Source organism: Oncorhynchus kisutch, linkage group LG8, assembly GCF_002021735.2.
Source record: "Oncorhynchus kisutch isolate 150728-3 linkage group LG8, Okis_V2, whole genome shotgun sequence".
Lineage (NCBI taxonomy): Eukaryota > Metazoa > Chordata > Actinopteri > Salmoniformes > Salmonidae > Oncorhynchus > Oncorhynchus kisutch.
In genome coordinates, this window is record NC_034181.2 from 10,066,714 (window position 1) to 10,087,334 (window position 20,621).

A 20,621-nucleotide genomic window follows, 5' to 3' on the forward strand; every position below is an offset into this window, starting at 1 on the left:
TTTTTTTACCTCAACAGGGCCGTGGCCTGATTGGTAGCTGTCTACTCTCGAGGAATGTTTAAATAATGTCATTGGATACTTTTGAAATTAGTTTTCTACTGAAGACTAATATAGAGTATCTTCACACTCCTAAACTGATCTGGATCGGCTGTAATATGTTTCCTATTGGACCGTATTCATGCTTATGAAACACCCAGTGTTGAGTCAAAGAATGGTTGGTTTTCATGCTCATGATGACTGTATAGTGTTGCCAATGAGACTTGGCAACCCAATGAGACTTGGCAACACTAATCTGTACTGTATAGTGTAGTGTTGTCACGATGCCAGAATTTTGACTTCAATACCGATACCAGGTTAAGTATCATGATACTCGATACCAAAACAATATGATACCGAAATGATACTCGATTCCAGAACGATACTCGATACTGAAATGATACTCGATACTAGAACAATACTTGATACTGAAATGATACCCGATGCCAAACAATACTCGATACCGAAACGATACTCGATACCAGAACAACACTCGATACCGAAACTATACTCGATACCAGAACGATACTCGATACCGAAACGATACTCGATACCAGAACAACACTCAATACCGAAACGATACTCGATACCAGAACGATACTCGACACCAGAACGATACTCGATACCAGAACGATACTCGATACCAGAACGATACTCGACACCAGAACGATACTCGATACCAGAACGATACTCGACACCAGAACGATACTCGATACCAGAACGATACTCGACACCAGAACGATACTCGATACCGAAACGATACTCGATACCAGAACAACACTCGATACCGAAACGATACTCGATACCAGAACGATACTCGACACCAGAACGATACTCGACACCAGAACGAGAGTCGATACCAGAACGAGAGTCGATACCAGAACAATACTCAATAGCGAAATGATACTCGATACCAGAACAATACTCGATACCGAAACGATACTCGATACCAGAACGATACTCGACACCAGAACGATACTCGACACCAGAACGATACTCGACACCAGAACGATACTCGACACCAGAACGATACCCGATACCGACACTCGATACCAGAACAATACTCGATACCGAAACGATACTCGATACCAGAACAACACTCGATACCGAAACGATACTCGATACCAGAACGATACTCGACCCCAGAACAATATTCGATACCGAAACGATACATGACACCAAACGATACTCGACACCAGAACGATACTCGATACCAGAACGATACTCGACACCAGAACGATACTCGATACCAGAACGATACTCGACACCAGAACGATACTCGATACCGAAACGATACTCGATACCAGAACAACACTCGATACCGAAACGATACTCGATACCAGAACGATACTCGACACCAGAACGATACTCGACACCAGAACGAGAGTCGATACCAGAACGAGAGTCGATACCAGAACAATACTCAATAGCGAAATGATACTCGATACCAGAACAATACTCGATACCGAAACGATACTCGATACCAGAACGATACTCGACACCAGAACGATACTCGACACCAGAACGATACTCGACACCAGAACGATACTCGACACCAGAACGATACCCGATACCGACACTCGATACCAGAACAATACTCGATACCGAAACGATACTCGATACCAGAACAACACTCGATACCGAAACGATACTCGATACCAGAACGATACTCGACCCCAGAACAATATTCGATACCGAAACGATACATGACACCAAACGATACTCGACACCGAAACGATACTCGATGCCAGAACGATACTTGACACCAAACGATACTCGATACCGAAACGATACTTGACACCAAACGATACTCGATACCGAAACGATACTTGACACCAAACGATACTCGACACCAGAACAATACTTGACACCAAACGATCCCACGGCAAAAAAAACTATGCATATTAGCTATAAATCAGAGAATAACCACTGTTATTAAAAACAACAACATTGAACAACATGTTAATAACTGGCAGAACAGCTGAAATTATAAAATAATAAAAACATATTCTATATGCTATTTCTTTCAAAAACAAAACACCATATTAAATAACACAAGAATACCTTCAATGTTCCTTAAACAAAACCATATCTGAGACTCAGAGCATATAAAAAAATGGTTTTAAACGGTTTTAAAATGTAATTTGACACATCAGGGTTAATTTTCTCATCTATGTTCATAGTATTGGGTCAAATGATATTCAGTAGACCTATATGATTCATTATTCAATACAGCTAAATAATTGTATTTATTAAATCAATTATTTGGTTCCAAAATGACATAGAACACTTTGAAGCTCATTTCAGAAACTTCAATATTGTAACATTCTACACACCATAGCTATGCAATGGATTTTACATAGCATACTACAATTCCCATAGTGCATTTCATCTAAAAGGGTGCAACGCTCCGCCCAAGGCTGATGACTGGCTACTGCGAGTAGTGATGGGAAGTTCGGCTCTTTTAACTTACTTGAATCATTTAGACTCATTCAGTCAAAATATTTTGACTCATTTTGTTCATTTGAGTTGGTAATGCTCAGAGCACGCAGGACCCGCTACTAGTGAACGATGAACTGAAAACTTAAAAGAGTCATGATTCTACAAGCCTCTCGTTCACATGTCGTTCACCATAACGGGCTTAATTGGAGTTGTTGTTTTTTGACAGAGTTGTACATGTGTGCTTTAAACAATGTACATTTGCTGATTGTATATTTGTTGGTTACAAATACGATTATTTCTTGGTACATTTGAAACAAGATCTAGTTGTGGCAACAACCACAATAAGGGGGGTACCTAGTCAGTTGTACAACAGAAAGGGGGGTACCTAGTCAGTTGTACAACAGAAAGGAACGGGGGATACCTAGTCAGTTGTACAACAGAAAGGGGGATACCTAGTCAGTTGTACAGCAGAAAGGAACGGGGGATACCTAGTCAGTTGTACAACAGAAAGGAACGGGGGATACCTAGTCAGTTGTACAACAGAAAGGGGGGTACCTAGTCAGTTGTACAACAGAAAGGGGGGTACCTAGTCAGTTGTACAACAGAAAGGGGGATACCTAGTCAGTTGTACAACAGAAAGGGGGATACCTAGTCAGTTGTACAACAGAAAGGGGGGGTACCTAGTCAGTTGTACAACAGAAAGGGGGATACCTAGTCAGTTGTACAACAGAAAGGGGGATACCTAGTCAGTTGTACAACAGAAAGGGGGATACCTAGTCAGTTATACAACAGAAAGGAAAGGGTGATACCTAGTCAGTTGTACAACAGAAAGGGGGATACCTAGTCAGTTGTACAACAGAAAGGGGGATACCTAGTCAGTTGTACAACAGAAAGGGGGATACCTAGTCAGTTGTACAACAGAAAGGAAAGGGGGGTACCTAGTCAGTTATACAACAGAAAGGGGGATACCTAGTCAGTTGTACAACAGAAAGGAGGATACCTAGTCAGTTGTACAACAGAAAGGAAAGGGGGGTACCTAGTCAGTTATACAACAGAAAGGGGGATACCTAGTCAGTTGTACAACAGAAAGGAAAGGGGGGTACCTAGTCAGTTATACAACAGAAAGGGGGATACCTAGTCAGTTGTACAACAGAAAGGAGGATACCTAGTCAGTTGTACAACAGAAAGGAGGATACCTAGTCAGTTGTACAACAGAAAGGAGGATACCTAGTCAGTTGTACAACAGAAAGGAAAGGGGGATACCTAGTCAGTTATACAACAGAAAGGGGGATACCTAGTCAGTTGTACAACAGAAAGGAGGATACCTAGTCAGTTGTACAACAGAAAGGGGGGTACCTAGTCAGTTGTACAACAGAAAGGGGGATACCTAGTCAGTTGTACAACAGAAAGGGGGATACCTAGTCAGTTGTACAACAGAAAGGGGGATACCTAGTCAGTTGTACAACAGAAAGGGGGATACCTAGTCAGTTGTACAACAGAAAGGGGGATACCTAGTCAGTTGTACAACAGAAAGGAGGATACCTAGTCAGTTGTACAACAGAAAGGAGGATACCTAGTCAGTTGTACAACAGAAAGGGGGATACCTAGTCAGTTGTACAACAGAAAGGAAAGGGGGATACCTAGTCAGTTATACAACAGAAAGGAAAGGGGGATACCTAGTCAGTTGTACAACAGAAAGGGGGATACCTAGTCAGTTGTACAACAGAAAGGAAAGGGGGGTACCTAGTCAGTTGTACAACAGAAAGGGGGATACCTAGTCAGTTGTACAACAGAAAGGGGGATACCTAGTCAGTTGTACAACAGAAAGGGGGATACCTAGTCAGTTGTACAACAGAAAGGGGGATACCTAGTCAGTTGTACAACAGAAAGGTGGATACCTAGTCAGTTGTACAACAGAAAGGGGGATACCTAGTCAGTTATACAACAGAAAGGAAAGGGGGATACCTAGTCAGTTGTACAACAGAAAGGGGGATACCTAGTCAGTTGTACAACAGAAAGGAAAGGGGGGTACCTAGTCAGTTATACAACAGAAAGGGGGATACCTAGTCAGTTGTACAACAGAAAGGAGGATACCTAGTCAGTTGTACAACAGAAAGGAAAGGGGGATACCTAGTCAGTTGTACAACAGAAAGGAAAGGGGGATACCTAGTCAGTTATACAACAGAAAGGGGGATACCTAGTCAGTTGTACAACAGAAAGGAGGATACCTAGTCAGTTGTACAACAGAAAGGGGGGTACCTAGTCAGTTGTACAACAGAAAGGGGGATACCTAGTCAGTTGTACAACAGAAAGGGAGATACCTAGTCAGTTGTACAACAGAAAGGGGGATACCTAGTCAGTTATACAACAGAAAGGAAAGGGGGATACCTAGTCAGTTGTACAACAGAAAGGGGGATACCTAGTCAGTTGTACAACAGAAAGGAAAGGGGGGTACCTAGTCAGTTATACAACAGAAAGGGGGATACCTAGTCAGTTGTACAACAGAAAGGAGGATACCTAGTCAGTTGTACAACAGAAAGGAAAGGGGGATACCTAGTCAGTTGTACAACAGAAAGGAAAGGGGGATACCTAGTCAGTTATACAACAGAAAGGGGGATACCTAGTCAGTTGTACAACAGAAAGGAGGATACCTAGTCAGTTGTACAACAGAAAGGGGGGTACCTAGTCAGTTGTACAACAGAAAGGGGGATACCTAGTCAGTTGTACAACAGAAAGGGAGATACCTAGTCAGTTGTACAACAGAAAGGGGGATACCTAGTCAGTTGTACAACAGAAAGGGGGATACCTAGTCAGTTGTACAACAGAAAGGAAAGGGGGGTACCTAGTCAGTTATACAACAGAAAGGGGGATACCTAGTCAGTTGTACAACAGAAAGGAGGATACCTAGTCAGTTGTACAACAGAAAGGAGGATACCTAGTCAGTTGTACAACAGAAAGGAGGATACCTAGTCAGTTGTACAACAGAAAGGAAAGGGGGATACCTAGTCAGTTGTACAACAGAAAGGAAAGGGGGGTACCTAGTCAGTTATACAACAGAAAGGGGGATACCTAGTCAGTTGTACAACAGAAAGGAAAGGGGGGTACCTAGTCAGTTATACAACAGAAAGGGGGATACCTAGTCAGTTGTACAACAGAAAGGAGGATACCTAGTCAGTTGTACAACAGAAAGGAGGATACCTAGTCAGTTGTACAACAGAAAGGAGGATACCTAGTCAGTTGTACAACAGAAAGGAAAGGGGGATACCTAGTCAGTTATACAACAGAAAGGGGGATACCTAGTCAGTTGTACAACAGAAAGGAGGATACCTAGTCAGTTGTACAACAGAAAGGGGGGTACCTAGTCAGTTGTACAACAGAAAGGGGGATACCTAGTCAGTTGTACAACAGAAAGGGGGATACCTAGTCAGTTGTACAACAGAAAGGGGGATACCTAGTCAGTTGTACAACAGAAAGGGGGATACCTAGTCAGTTGTACAACAGAAAGGGGGATACCTAGTCAGTTGTACAACAGAAAGGAGGATACCTAGTCAGTTGTACAACAGAAAGGAGGATACCTAGTCAGTTGTACAACAGAAAGGGGGATACCTAGTCAGTTGTACAACAGAAAGGAAAGGGGGATACCTAGTCAGTTATACAACAGAAAGGAAAGGGGGATACCTAGTCAGTTGTACAACAGAAAGGGGGATACCTAGTCAGTTGTACAACAGAAAGGAAAGGGGGGTACCTAGTCAGTTGTACAACAGAAAGGGGGATACCTAGTCAGTTGTACAACAGAAAGGGGGATACCTAGTCAGTTGTACAACAGAAAGGGGGATACCTAGTCAGTTGTACAACAGAAAGGGGGATACCTAGTCAGTTGTACAACAGAAAGGTGGATACCTAGTCAGTTGTACAACAGAAAGGGGGATACCTAGTCAGTTATACAACAGAAAGGAAAGGGGGATACCTAGTCAGTTGTACAACAGAAAGGGGGATACCTAGTCAGTTGTACAACAGAAAGGAAAGGGGGGTACCTAGTCAGTTATACAACAGAAAGGGGGATACCTAGTCAGTTGTACAACAGAAAGGAGGATACCTAGTCAGTTGTACAACAGAAAGGAAAGGGGGATACCTAGTCAGTTGTACAACAGAAAGGAAAGGGGGATACCTAGTCAGTTATACAACAGAAAGGGGGATACCTAGTCAGTTGTACAACAGAAAGGAGGATACCTAGTCAGTTGTACAACAGAAAGGGGGGGTACCTAGTCAGTTGTACAACAGAAAGGGGGATACCTAGTCAGTTGTACAACAGAAAGGGAGATACCTAGTCAGTTGTACAACAGAAAGGGGGATACCTAGTCAGTTGTACAACAGAAAGGGGGATACCTAGTCAGTTGTACAACAGAAAGGGGGATACCTAGTCAGTTGTACAACAGAAAGGGGGATACCTAGTCAGTTGTACAACAGAAAGGGGGATACCTAGTCAGTTGTACAACAGAAAGGGTGATACCTAGTCAGTTGTACAACAGAAAGGGTGGTACCTAGTCAGTTGTACAACAGAAAGGGTGGTACCTAGTCAGTTATACAACAAAAAGGAAAGGGGGATACCTAGTCAGTTGTACAACAGAAAGGGGGGTACCTAGTCAGTTATACAACAGAAAGGAAAGGGGGATACCTAGTCAGTTGTACAACAGAAAAGGGGGATACCTAGTCAGTTGTACAACAGAAAGGGGGATACCTAGTCAGTTGTACAACAGAAAGGGGGATACCTAGTCAGTTGTACAACAGAAAGGGGGATACCTAGTCAGTTGTACAACAGAAAGGAAAGGGGGATACCTAGTCAGTTGTACAACAGAAAGGGGGATACCTAGTCAGTTGTACAACAGAAAGGGGGATACCTAGTCAGTTGTACAACAGAAAGGGGGATACCTAGTCAGTTGTACAACAGAAAGGGGGATACCTAGTCAGTTGTACAACAGAAAGGGGGATACCTAGTCAGTTGTACAACAGAAAGGGGGGTACCTAGTCAGTTGTACAACAGAAAGGGGGGTACCTAGTCAGTTGTACAACAGAAAGGGGGATACCTAGTCAGTTGTACAACAGAAAGGGGGGTACCTAGTCAGTTGTACAACAGAAAGGGGGGTACCTAGTCAGTTGTACAACAGAAAGGGGGGTACCTAGTCAGTTGTACAACAGAAAGGGGGATACCTAGTCAGTTGTACAACAGAAAGGAAAGGGGGGTACCTAGTCAGTTGTACAACAGAAAGGGGGATACCTAGTCAGTTGTACAACAGAAAGGGGGATACCTAGTCAGTTGTACAACAGAAAGGAAAGGGTGGTACCTAGTCAGTTATACAACAGAAAGGGGGATACCTAGTCAGTTGTACAACAGAAAGGAGGATACCTAGTCAGTTATACAACAGAAAGGAAAGGGGGATACCTAGTCAGTTGTACAACAGAAAGGGGGGTACCTAGTCAGTTGTACAACAGAAAGGAAAGGGGGATACCTAGTCAGTTGTACAACAGAAAGGGGGATACCTAGTCAGTTGTACAACAGAAAGGGGGATACCTAGTCAGTTGTACAACAGAAAGGGGGATACCTAGTCAGTTGTACAACAGAAAGGGGGATACCTAGTCAGTTGTACAACAGAAAGGGGGATACCTAGTCAGTTGTACAACAGAAAGGGGGATACCTAGTCAGTTGTACAACAGAAAGGGGGATACCTAGTCAGTTGTACAACAGAAAGGGGGGATACCTAGTCAGTTATTTGACTGCCATTGGATAAAGCACAATGTCGATCCCCAAACGAGTCGTTCTCCAATTCCAGTTTGTTGAGCAGATTTGATTTGATTTGATGAAGATCCCCAGTGAATGAATCGTTCGTGAACTGCACATCACATACTGATAGCAAGCCCAGACAAAAGTAAAGTAGTCTAGCTAAATATATTGCTGTCATAGCTACGTTGTGACGACATTACTTTTGGGTTGTCATTATATTACAACGCTCACATGAATGTCATGCTGAATATATTATGTTCATGTAACCTGAATTTAGTTGCTAGTAGAATAATTTCACAATGCAAATGTTGTGTTTATGTAGTTTTGTAACACCTTTTGTTTAGGTGTTTCAGTATTCCCATAGTTCACTTCTGGAGCCAGTCTAGTCAACAAGCTACGGGCGTGGAGGTACGATGTTTTCATGAGAAACACGCGCCGTGTCAGCTGCATGTGCAAGTAGCCTGGCTAGCTTACTACTGCCCCCTTGAGAAGACACGTAGCCTGGCTAGCTTACTACTGCCCCCTTGAGAAGACACGTAGCCTGGCTAGCTTACTACTGCCCCCTTGAGAGGACACGTAGCCTGCCTAGCTTACTACTGCCCCTTTGAGAAGACACGTAGCCTGTCTAGCTTACTACTGCCCCCTTGAGAAGACACATAGCCTGGCTAGCTTACTACTGCCCCCTTGAGAAGACACGTAGCCTGGATAGCTTACTACTGTCCCCTTGAGAAGACAAGTAGCCTGGCTAGCTTACTACTGCCCCCTTGAGAACATTCAGACAAATTACTAGACAGACTGGATCCTCTCAATCTCTATGACACGAGACACATTTGTACAGAAGTACCAAAAGTTTTTTTTTTTCAGTATAGTACTGAACCGTTTTTTCATGTTTTAGTATCCAAAAAGTACCGAAGTTTCGATATACAGCGCAACACTAGTACAGTGATCGATGACACGTCAGTGGAGCAGAGAAAACCAACACACTCTCAACTTCTGGGACTTTCTACAGGGAATATAACTCACACAAACAACTATATTCTGTGAATACTGCTCTGCCATTGGTCAGAACAGATGTCTGTCATCCCCATCACTCCCCAGTCAGTCACTCACCGTCAGGTTCGGAGTCAGAGTCGACGAGGGGCGGGATACGGATGAGGATCTGTCTCCGGTCTCTCTGGATGACCAGCTGGAGTTTTCCTCTAGACTTCTCAATGAGCTTCCCTGCATCGTTCAGAGACAGGTTCTCTGTTACTGTCCCATTGATCTGAAGAGAGGGAGGAGATCGGAAGCAGAGAGGAGAGGAGAGTGAGGAGAGGACAGGAGAGGAGAGGAGTTTGAGGAGAGGAGATATAGGAGTGAAGAGGAGAGGAGAGAGGAGTTATAGGAGAGAAGAGGCAAGAGAAGAGGAGAGAAGAGGCGAGAGGAGGAGTGAGGAGAGGAGAGTGAGGAGAGGAGATATAGGAGAGAAGAGGCGAGAGAAGAGGAGTGAAGAGAGGCGAGAGGAGAGGAAAGGAGAGAGAAAGGAGAGGAGAGAGGATAGGAGAGAAAGGAGAGAGGAGTGTGAAGAGAGGAGAGGAGAGAAAGGAGAGAGGATTGTGAAGAGAGGAGAAAAGTGAAGAGGAGAAAAGAGGAGAGAAGAGAGGAGAAAAGAGAGAGGACAGAGAGGAGAGTGAGGAGAAAAGAGAGAGGACAGAGAGGAGAGTGAGGAGAAAAGAGAGAGGACAGAGAGGAGAGTGAGGAGAAAAGAGAGAGGACAGAGAGGAGAGTGAGGAGAAAAGAGAGAGGACAGAGAGGAGAGTGAGGAGAAAAGAGAGAGGACAGAGAGGAGAGTGAGGAGAAAAGAGAGAGGACAGAGAGGAGAGTGAGGAGAAAAGAGAGAGGACAGAGAGGAGAAAAGAGAGAGGACAGAGAGGAGAGTGAGGAGAAAAGAGAGAGGACAGAGAGGAGAGTGAGGAGAAAAGAGAGAGGACAGAGAGGAGAGTGAGGAGAAAAGAGAGAGGACAGAGAGGAGAGTGAGGAGAAAAGAGAGAGGAAAGTGAGGAATAACAGAGAAACAGAAAGTAGAGTATAAATCAGTGGGGTAGTGATTTGACAGTTTGGGTGTGAGATGAAGAGAGGAATGGGGGAAGCGATTAAAAATGAAACATCTGGCAGCATCCTACTTTGCAGTCATGCCTATGACGACCAATTAAATTGAAATTGAGAGTGTGTGTGTGTGTGAAGATGTGTGACAAGATATTTGAGTGTGAGAAAGAGATTAATTGTGTGAGTGTCTGTAGACCTTGAGAATGATGTCTCCCTCCTGTAAGTTTCCGTCCTTGGTAGCCAGTCCTGTACTGGTCATTTCCTTGATGAAGATCTGACTGCCCAGGCGCAGACCGTACTCTAGACAGACACACAGTTAGTGACTAGCTGCAGTCACCAGAGAATATACCTCAAGCCTGACCTTAAAACCCCCCGTAACCTCTGACCTTTAGTTACTGTAGTAGACTATGTCTGGTACCTTCGTTGGGTTAGTTACTGTAGTAGACTATGTCTGGTACCTTCGTTGGGTCTGTTCTTGACCAGCAGGACGTTAACAGGTTTCTCCAGGGGCTCCAAGTCTCTAGCTCCTCCTCCGCCTCCTCCTCCTCTTGGGAGGTCCGGGGAGGAAGGCTCCTGGAGTTGGTCTCTACTCTTACTCTTCACAATCCTCCCTCCAGTACCTCCCACATCCCCGTACCTCCCCCCTCCACGCTCGTAGCTGTCGTCCCGGCCGTAGCTCCTCCCACCTGGACTCCCTCCTCCCCCTCCTCCTCTCTCCCGGTCCGTGCTCCTCCCCCGGCTGCGTTCCCGTGGATACCGCAGCCTCTCGGGACTGGGCGGCTCCCGGTCCAAGGCCCGCCCCTTGCTGTTGTCGCGGCGATGCTCGGGGCTCGGCGATGCCCTCTCCTGGCTCCTCCCCCGGCTCCTCCCCCGATTACCGCGGCTGCCGTAGTCGGGGTCCAGGTAGTTCTTGTTGTCGGGGGTGAGGTCACGAGGCTCGTGGGTGAAACCGGGCCCACCTTTGCCACGTTGCCAGCCCCCGTCACTCTGGTTGTCATCGGCATCGTAGTAACGGATGGTGCCGAAGTCTCGACTTTCGCCGCCGGGGGAGGGGGGGTGCTTCAGGGAGTGGATAGCCACCTTCCGAGGTCTCTTCACCGTCTGAGGAGAAGCACACACAGAGAGGCAGACAGGGTCAACCATTACACTTTGTATTGCTGTGCAGAGAGCATATGCTCAATGCTCAATGCTACATTTTGATGGAAAGGATCACAGAAGATAACACGTGCAACAAAACACCCAAGAGACTGACACACAGACACACAGACACACAGACACAGACACACACACACACAGAGAGAGAGAGAGCCGGGAGAAAGAGCGGGGAAGTAGGGTTATTTTGGGCTAAGCAGTATTAAAGATGTGTCAGTGTTAACCTCTCTTGGGTAGGGGGCAGTATTTTCACGTCCGGATGAAAAGCGTGCCCAAAGTAAACTGCCTGTTACTCAGGCCCAGAAGCTAGGATATGCATATAATTGGTAGATTTGGATAGAAAACACTAAAGTTTCTTAAACTATGTCTGTGAGTATAACAGAACTGATATGGCAGGCAAAACCCCGAGGACAAACCATCCCCCCCAAAAAAATTATTTCAGCCTTCCACTGTTTTCAATGGCTGTCACTTTTATTATCAGGTGAAATCCTCCCAGATTGCAGTTCCTAGGGATTCCACTAGATGTCAACAGTCTTTATAAAGAGTTTCATGCTGGTTTTTGGAAAAATGAGCCAGAAATTGTAGTTTTTCTAGGTGGCTCCCACTTTGGCCGTAGTGTTTCCAAGCGCGTGGAAGAGAGTGTGTTCTTTGGTATATTTCTCCGGTAAAGACAATAACGATTCTTAAATTTGGTCGTTTATTTACGTATTAGGGTACCTAAGGTTTGATTATAAACGTTGTTTGACTTGATTGGAGAAGTTTATTAGTAACGTTTGGGATTCATTTTGTATCTGGGACCTTTTGGAGTGCCAACAGAAGATCATCATCAAAGGTAAGGCATTTATTATGTCGCTATTTCTGACTTTCGTGGCACACCTGCCTGGTTGAAATATGTTTTTCATGCTTTTGTATGCGGGGCGCTGTCCTCAGATAATCGCATGGTGTGCTTTCGCCATAAAGCCATTTTGAATCTGACTCAGCGATTAACAGGAAGTTAAGCTGTAATACAGCTGTAATGATTTTATGAAAGTTAAATATTTATAATTCTGTAGGTTGACTTTCGCGCTTTACAATTTCACCGGATGTTGGCCAGGTGGGACGCTACTCTCCCACATGCCCATAAGAAGTTAAACAGCACCGTGGACTGAGTGTTATACAGCTCCGTGGACTGACAGTGTTAAACAGCTCCCTGGACTGACAGTGTTAAACAGCTCCGTGGACTGACAGTGTTAAACAGCTCCGTGGACTGACAGTGTTAAACAGCTCCGTGGACTGACAGTGTTAAACAGCTCTGGGGACTGACAGTGTTAAACAGCACCGTGGACTGACAGTGTTAAACAGCTCCGTGGACTGACAGTGTTAAACAGCTCCGTGGACTGACAGTGTTAAACAGCTCCCTGGACTGACAGTGTTAAACAGCTCCCTGGACTGACAGTGTTAAACAGCTCCCTGGACTGACAGTGTTAAACAGCTCCGTGGACTGACAGTGTTAAACAGCTCCCTGGACTGACAGTGTTAAACAGCTCCCTGGACTGACAGTGCTAAACAGCTCCGTGGACTGACAGTGTTAAACAGCTCCCTGGACTGACAGTGTTAAACAGCTCCCTGGACTGACAGTGTTAAACAGTTCCCTGGACTGACAGTGTTAAACAGCTCCGTGGACTGACAGTGTTAAACAGCTCCGTGGACTGACAGTGTTAAACAGCTCAGAAGGCAGTACTGTGGCTGCATGGTGCTCTAGGTGATTCACTGTCACAATGTTACAACTAGCTGCTACAATGTCTCCTGTCTGTCTGTCCGTCCGTCCGTCCGTCTGTCTGTCGTGGCTAAGCTAGCAGCTACAGCAGGATGAATGTCAATTCTATGCCATCCCTGTGTTCATATGTTGAATAGATTGTCATATTGTCAATGTCCTTACGGCCTAACATATTCTATCATATATGGTACTCACCATCTTGACTACTTTTTAACATTTCAGCTAGCTACTAAAAACATCAACACACTATGCACACCGATACTCACTATCTTGGCTACTTTTTAACATTTCAGCTAGCTACTAACAACATCAACACACTATGCACACCGATACTCACTATCTTGGCTACTTTTTAACATTTCAGCTAGCTACTAACAACATCAACACACTATGCACACCGATACTCACTATCTTGGCTACTTTTTAACATTTCAGCTAGCTACTAACAACATCAACACACTATGCACACCGATGCTCACTATCTTGGCTACTGTTTAACATTTCAGCTAGCTACTAACATCAACACACTATGCACACCGATACTCACTATCTTGGCTACTTTTTAACATTTCAGCTAGCTACTAACAACATCAACACACTATGCACACCGATACTCACTATCTTGGCTACTTTTTAACATTTCAGCTAGCTACTAACAACATCAACACACTATGCACACCGATACTCACTATCTTGGCTACTTTTTAACATTTCAGCTAGCTACTAACAACATCAACACACTATGCACACCGATACTCACTATCTTGGCTACTTTTTAACATTTCAGCTAGCTACTAACAACATCAACACACTATGCACACCGATACTCACTATCTTGGCTACTTTTTAACATTTCAGCTAGCTACTAACATCAACACACTATGCACACCGATACTCACCATCTTGGCTACTTTTTAACATTTCAGCTAGCTACTAACAACATCAACACACTATGCACACCGATACTCACTATCTTGGCTACTTTTTAACATTTCAGCTAGCTACTAACAACATCAACACACTATGCACACCGATACTCACTATCTTGGCTACTTTTTAACATTTCAGCTAGCTACTAACAACATCAACACACTATGCACACCGATACTCACTATCTTGGCTACTTTTTAACATTTCAGCTAGCTACTAACAACATCAACACACTATGCACACCGATACTCGCTATCTTGGCTACTTTTTAACATTTCAGCTAGCTACTAACAACATCAACACACTATGCACACCGATACTCACTATCTTGGCTACTTTTTAACATTTCAGCTAGCTACTAACATCAACACACTATGCACACCGATACTCACCATCTTGGCTACTTTTTAACATTTCAGCTAGCTACTAACAACATCAACACACTATGCACACCGATACTCACTATCTTGGCTACTTTTTAACATTTCAGCTAGCTACTAACAACATCAACACACTATGCACACCGATACTCACTATCTTGGCTACTTTTTAACATTTCAGCTAGCTACTAACAACATCAACACACTATGCACACCGATACTCACCATCTTGGCTACTTTTTAACATTTCAGCTAGCTACTAACAACATCAACACACTATGCACACCGATACTCACTATCTTGGCTACTTTTTAACATTTCAGCTAGCTACTAAAAACATCAACACACTATGCACACCGATACTCACTATCTTGGCGGTCTTCCCACATTTGCGTAACTGCTGCACAGCGAAGGAATGAGGCACGTTGTCCATGAGGATGGAGTTGACCTGGATCACACGATCTTTCTCACTGGAGGAGAGAACACAACGTACCGTTAACATAGAACAACAAAACACACATGAAAGAGTACATTAGAACGTCATCATTCCTGGAACAGCCTAGCTGCATTTCTATAGGCAAAAGTAGCTTCCTATCCTGGTTTCTTTCCATTCATCTGCGTAGATGAAAGTCTTTTCCCAGACGATGTCAACCATATTGATTAACCATATCGTTTTTATTTGTACTTTTTTTTTTAGATCAGTGCAGATGAAGGACAAGAGACCAGGAAGTGACTTCACACTATTGAAATGAGACCCGATGGCTTCCGGCACCAGCAACCACAATGACGATATCCCTTTAACTGACTTCCTGACATATTCGGCAAAAAATCCATTAATTAATAACAGCATTAAAGTTTTGAAAAAACTCAGTGAGGTCTAGTTAGTTAATGATGTAAGAGGAAGTGGTGTAGCATACAACAGGAGTCCGTCGGCTGGTCCACCCTGTAGGACGTCTGACACGATGATTGACATCTCTCCGTTATCCACGTTGGGGTTGTCCCGTCCCCCCGACACGGCGATACCGAACCCCATCTTGGAGTCCTAGAGGAAGGAGGGAGGAGAGAGAGTTTAGTTGGGGGTTGGGCAAATAAAAATATACAGCATTGAAATGGAGAAGGAAGGTCAGACAAACAAGTACACTAAAATGGGTTGAAACAGTTATCCGGACAGGTAGCCGGACAGGTAGCCAGACAGGTAGCCGGACAGGTAGAGAGAGGTGGCACTGGATGGGTTAACGGGTTGAAATGGAATGAGAGAGTAGACAGACAGGTTGACAGGTAGAGAAACAGGTATACAGACAGGTAGCCATACAGGTAGAGAGACAGGTAGACAGGTAGACAGACAGGTAACCAGGTAGAGACAGGTAGACAGGTAGAGAGACAGGTAGCCAGGTAGAGAGACAGGTAGCCAGGTAGAGAGACAGGTAGAGAGACAGGTAACCAGGTAGAGAGACAGGTAGAGAGACAGGTAACCAGGTAGAGAGACAGGTAGAGAGACAGGTAGAGAGACAGGTAGAGAGACAGGTAGAGAGACAGGTAACCAGGTAGAGAGACAGGTAGCCAGGTAGAGAGACAGGTAGCCAGGTAGAGAGACAGGTAGCCAGGTAGAGAGACAGGTAACCAGGTAGAGAGACAGGTAACCAGGTAGAGAGACAGGTAACCAGGTAGAGAGACAGGTAGCCAGGTAGAGAGACAGGTAGCCAGGTAGAGAGACAGGTAACCAGGTAGAGAGACAGGTAGCCAGGTAGAGAGACAGGTAGAGAGACAGGTAGCCAGGTAGAGAGACAGGTAGCCAGGTAGAGAGACAGGTAGGGAGACAGGTAGAGAGACAGGTAACCAGGTAGAGACAGGTAGAGAGACGGGTAGAGAGACAGGTAACCAGGTAGAGAGACAGGTAACCAGGTAGAGAGACAGGTAGCCAGGTAACCAGATAGAGCCAGGTAGCCAGGTAGAGAGACAGGTAGCCAGGTAGAGAGACAGGTAACCAGGTAGAGAGACAGGTAGCCAGGTAGAGAGACAGGTAGCCAGGTAGAGAGACAGGTAGCCAGACATGTAGCCAGGTAGAGAGACAGGTAGCCAGACAGGTAGACAGGTAGGGAGACATGTAGCCAGGTAGAGAGACAGGTAGCCAGACAGGTAGACAGGTAGGGAGACATGTAGCCAGGTAGAGAGACAGGTAGCCAGGTAGAGAGACAGGTAGAGAGGCAGGTAGCCAGGTAGAGAGACAGGTAGAGAGACGTGTAGCGAGGTAGAGAGACAGGTAGCCAGGTAGAGAGACAGGTAGAGAGACATATAGCCAGATAGAGAGACAGGTAGAGAGACAGGTAGCCAGGTAGAGAGACATATAGCCAGGTAGAGAGACAGGTAGAGAGACATATAGCCAGGTAGAGAGACAGGTAGAGAGACAGGTAACCAGGTAGAGAGACAGGTAGAGAGGCAGGTAGACAGGTAGAGAGACAGGTAGCCAGGTAGAGAGACAGGTAGCCAGGTAGAGCGACAGGTAGCCGGATAGAGAGACAGGTAGCCAGGTAGAGAGACAGGTAACCAGGTAGAGAGACAGGTAACCAGGTAGAGAGACAGGTAACCAGGTAGAGAGACAGGTAGAGAGACTGTGACGACCCTCCCACTCTGTCTGCCGTATTCTCTCTCTGTTATTTCCTTATTAGGATGCTGGTGGGCGGAGTTGGGAGGGTCGTCAGCTACATGGGAAACACCTGGGCCCGGTGTCTCCCAGGATAAATACACCACTTCCCCATTCATGGAGGAGACTCTCTCCATGCAGACACCTTTGTAGATTGTGTTGTGATTCTTGGTGGCCTTTTGTTTGTTTGTTTGCTTTGGCACCTTTCAACACCCTGCATTATCACATTCATGCATGCAAAACACTCACTTACACTACTGATTACACACACCATTGTATATTTTCCTTAGTTGCTTTAGTTAATAAATATATATTTTGTTACTCCTTATCTCCACGTTGTCTCCCTTTGTTACGGGCTTTGAGCCGGTTCGTGACAAGTGGGGGCTCATCCGGGATATTTGAACTATTGGTTTGGGAGACCGTGGAGGTACGTGTTTGGTTTGCATATTGAGTTTGATAGGCCCAGTATTGGTTGCCTTTGTTGTTTGGTTTGTGGGCTGCGTTGGAGAGAGAATGGTTAGTTTCCAGGCCCTGCCTAGCCTGGAAAATCTTGTTCTACTTTCTGTTGGGAAGTCAGTCTGAGGAGGTGAGTAAATCGGCTGTGTAGGAGATTTGTGTAGGGTAGTGGAACTTGCTACCCGGAGCTATAGCCTTTTTCCCCTGATAGGTTTAGCGACGTGTTTCATTTTTTGGAATATGTTGGGCATGGTTAATGTTTGTTATTCTTGTGTGGTGTCTGTGGACTGAGCAGTTGTCTCGGGGGCACATCCGTGGCTTGGTGGAATTTGCCAGCATGCTGGGGAGTTTTTCCTTGCCAGCGGGCTACAGTGCGTAAATTCCCACCGCAAATCTGCACGAAGACTAGGGTTGAGTTATTGTAGGTTTTGGGGAAGCTCCGTATCTCTTCTCTCTTCTGTGGTGCTCAGGGTGATTGTCAATTCTCTGGTTGTGGTCTGGTGTGGTCAGCAGAAGGGAAGAGCGAGAATTATTTTTATTTTTTTGTGATTATGGCATCTTATGTAGATAAGTTCATTCGCTCTCCATCAGAGGAATTGTTAGATTTAGGTACTAAAGAACAGCTGTTGAAGGTCGCGGAACACTACAAGGTTGAGATTAGTGATAAACGTCTAAAGAATTCTATTAGGTTGATATTGAAGGCCAATCTGATGGAGAGTGGTATTCTTGAAGTTACCACTGGGCCAGCCTCTGCTGAGGATTTGTCGTCTCCCCATAACGTTACAATGGCCATTCCATCGGTTAGCCCTAGTAGCCTTCTTTTTGAACAGCAGAAAGAACTGCTTTTGTTACAGCTGGAGCATGATCGTGAGAAGAGAGAGCATGATCGGCAGCATGATCGTGAGAAGCTAGAGCATGATCGGCAGCATGATCGTGAGAAGCTAGAGCATGATCGTGTAAAATATGAAAAGGAATTGGCATTTAAACAAGATATGGAGCGTGCTAAAATCAAGTTGCAACAAGAACGTATAGAGTTGGTTAGGGAAGGAAAGATCTCAGGGGAGAGTTTGTTTTGGGAAGGTGACCCAGATTTACCTAGGGGTAGTTCTGCCTTTGGTCGTGCCCCAGAGACATTTGATATTGTTGGGAACTTACGGTTATTGCCTCAGTTTAATGAAAAGGACCCCAAGACATTCTTTTCGTTGTTTGAGCGGGTTGCTGACGCTAGGAGTTGGCCTGATTCTGACCGCACTTTAATGTTGCAGTGTGTGCTGACTGGTAAAGCACAGGAAGCATATTCAGCTCTTAGTGCACTAGACAGTACCAGTTATGATAAAGTTAAAACAGCTGTGTTACAGATTTATGAACTGGTCCCTGAGGCTTACTGCCAATGATTTAGAACTTTAAAAAGGGATGATAAGCAGACTCATGTTGAGTTTGCGCGACAGTTATCTTTACAGTTTAATCGCTGGTGTTCCGCCTCTGCAGTTGTGACTTTCCAAGGGCTGTGTGATCTGATTATGTTAGAGCAATTTAAGGACACAATTCCTGATCGTATTGCCACGTATATTAACGAACAGAAAGTAAAGAATGTTGCTGAAGCTGCGGTTTTGGCGGACGAGTATGTGTTGACTCACAAAAGTGTCTTTGCAGAGCCCCGTATTCGGAAAGAGTGGGGGCGTTCGGATAGATTTGGGCTTCGCTCACCGAGATACTTTGGTTCACGGGCAGAGTTCTATTCAACTAGGGTTGAGCCTGACTCCCATGGTAAAGCTGACTTTGGGCAGGAGTGTCACTACTGTCAAGGTTCAGGTCATTGGAAAAACGAATGTCCACTTCTCAGGTCAAAGGGTGCTTATGCTAAATCTAAGCCTACCGCGTTAGCTGCACCTGTTCCACATCAGTTCACTCATGACTCATTTCCTCAAGCCCAGGAGAATGTGAAAGTCCATATTGATCCAGACTATTTACCTTTCATTACGGAAGGTTTTGTGTCTATGTTAGGAAGTAAAGACCTAGTGCCAGTGAAGATCCTGAGAGACACAGGTGCCTCTGAATCATTTGTGTTGGAGTCTGTGTTACCCTTTTCTGCTGAGACTGATTCCGGGAATAGTGTTCTAATTAGGGGAATAGGTTTGAACACTCTGTCAGTTCCATTGCATAAACTGATGTTGGATTGTGGGCTGGTGAAGGGTGAAGTTGTTGTGGGGGTGCGTCCTTCGTTGCCTATTGAGGGTATCGACGTTATCCTTGGGAATAACTTGGCTGGTGAGCGTGTATGGCCAGTCGTGTTTCCATCTCTAGTGGTTTCCACTAAGCCGTCATTTGTTGGGATTCCTGATGAGAGTGTACAGAGTTTCCCAGAGGTGTTCTCTGCGTGTGCAGTGACACGTTCTATGAGCCGTGGCGAACTGGTTACTGCGCCGACTAATGATGATAATAATACAAAGTATGTCACTGTTTTCCCTGTTATCCCGTTATCTGTAACCCGGTCAGATCTAATCAATGCGCAACGGGATGACCCCACATTGGAAGAGTTGCGTGATCAAATTGTGCCTGTAGAACAGTTGGGAGATGTCGCCCATGGCTATTTTCTCCAAGAGGATGTCCTGATGAGAAAGTGGGTGTCTCATGATAGTTGTTTTCTGGGGGAGGCAATTAGTCAGGTTGTTGTACCAGTTAAGCTTCGTGAGTTGGTGTTGGAAACTTCTCACAGCGACGTTGCTGGACATATGGGGGTGAGGAAAACCTACAATCGCATATTAAGACATTTCTATTGGCCTAGATTAAAGAGGGATGTTTCTGATTTTATCAAAACTTGTCACACCTGTCAATTAACTGGTAAGCCTAATCAAGCTATTAAACCAGTACCATTGTTTCCTATTCCTGTACTCAGCCAACCTTTTGAATATCTGATTATTGACTGTGTGGGTCCTCTGCCTCGTTCTAAAAAGGGTAGCAGTT

The 20,621-nt window shown here is 45.0% G+C and overlaps 1 protein-coding gene across 1 annotated transcript in view; it reads right to left on the reverse strand.

Annotated features, from left to right (window-relative positions):
- LOC109894960 (tight junction protein ZO-2) overlaps positions 1–20,621 on the reverse strand; it is a 185,609-nt gene that overhangs the window by 37,404 nt on the left and 127,584 nt on the right. Inside the window, exons 3-7 of the mRNA XM_031829493.1 lie at positions 15,478–15,602; positions 14,928–15,030; positions 10,801–11,443; positions 10,539–10,642; positions 9,368–9,521 (exon numbers count right to left, since the gene is read on the reverse strand). Coding sequence (XP_031685353.1) covers positions 9,368–9,521; positions 10,539–10,642; positions 10,801–11,443; positions 14,928–15,030; positions 15,478–15,602 — 1,129 coding nt within the window. The remainder of the gene's footprint in view (positions 1–9,367; positions 9,522–10,538; positions 10,643–10,800; positions 11,444–14,927; positions 15,031–15,477; positions 15,603–20,621) is intronic.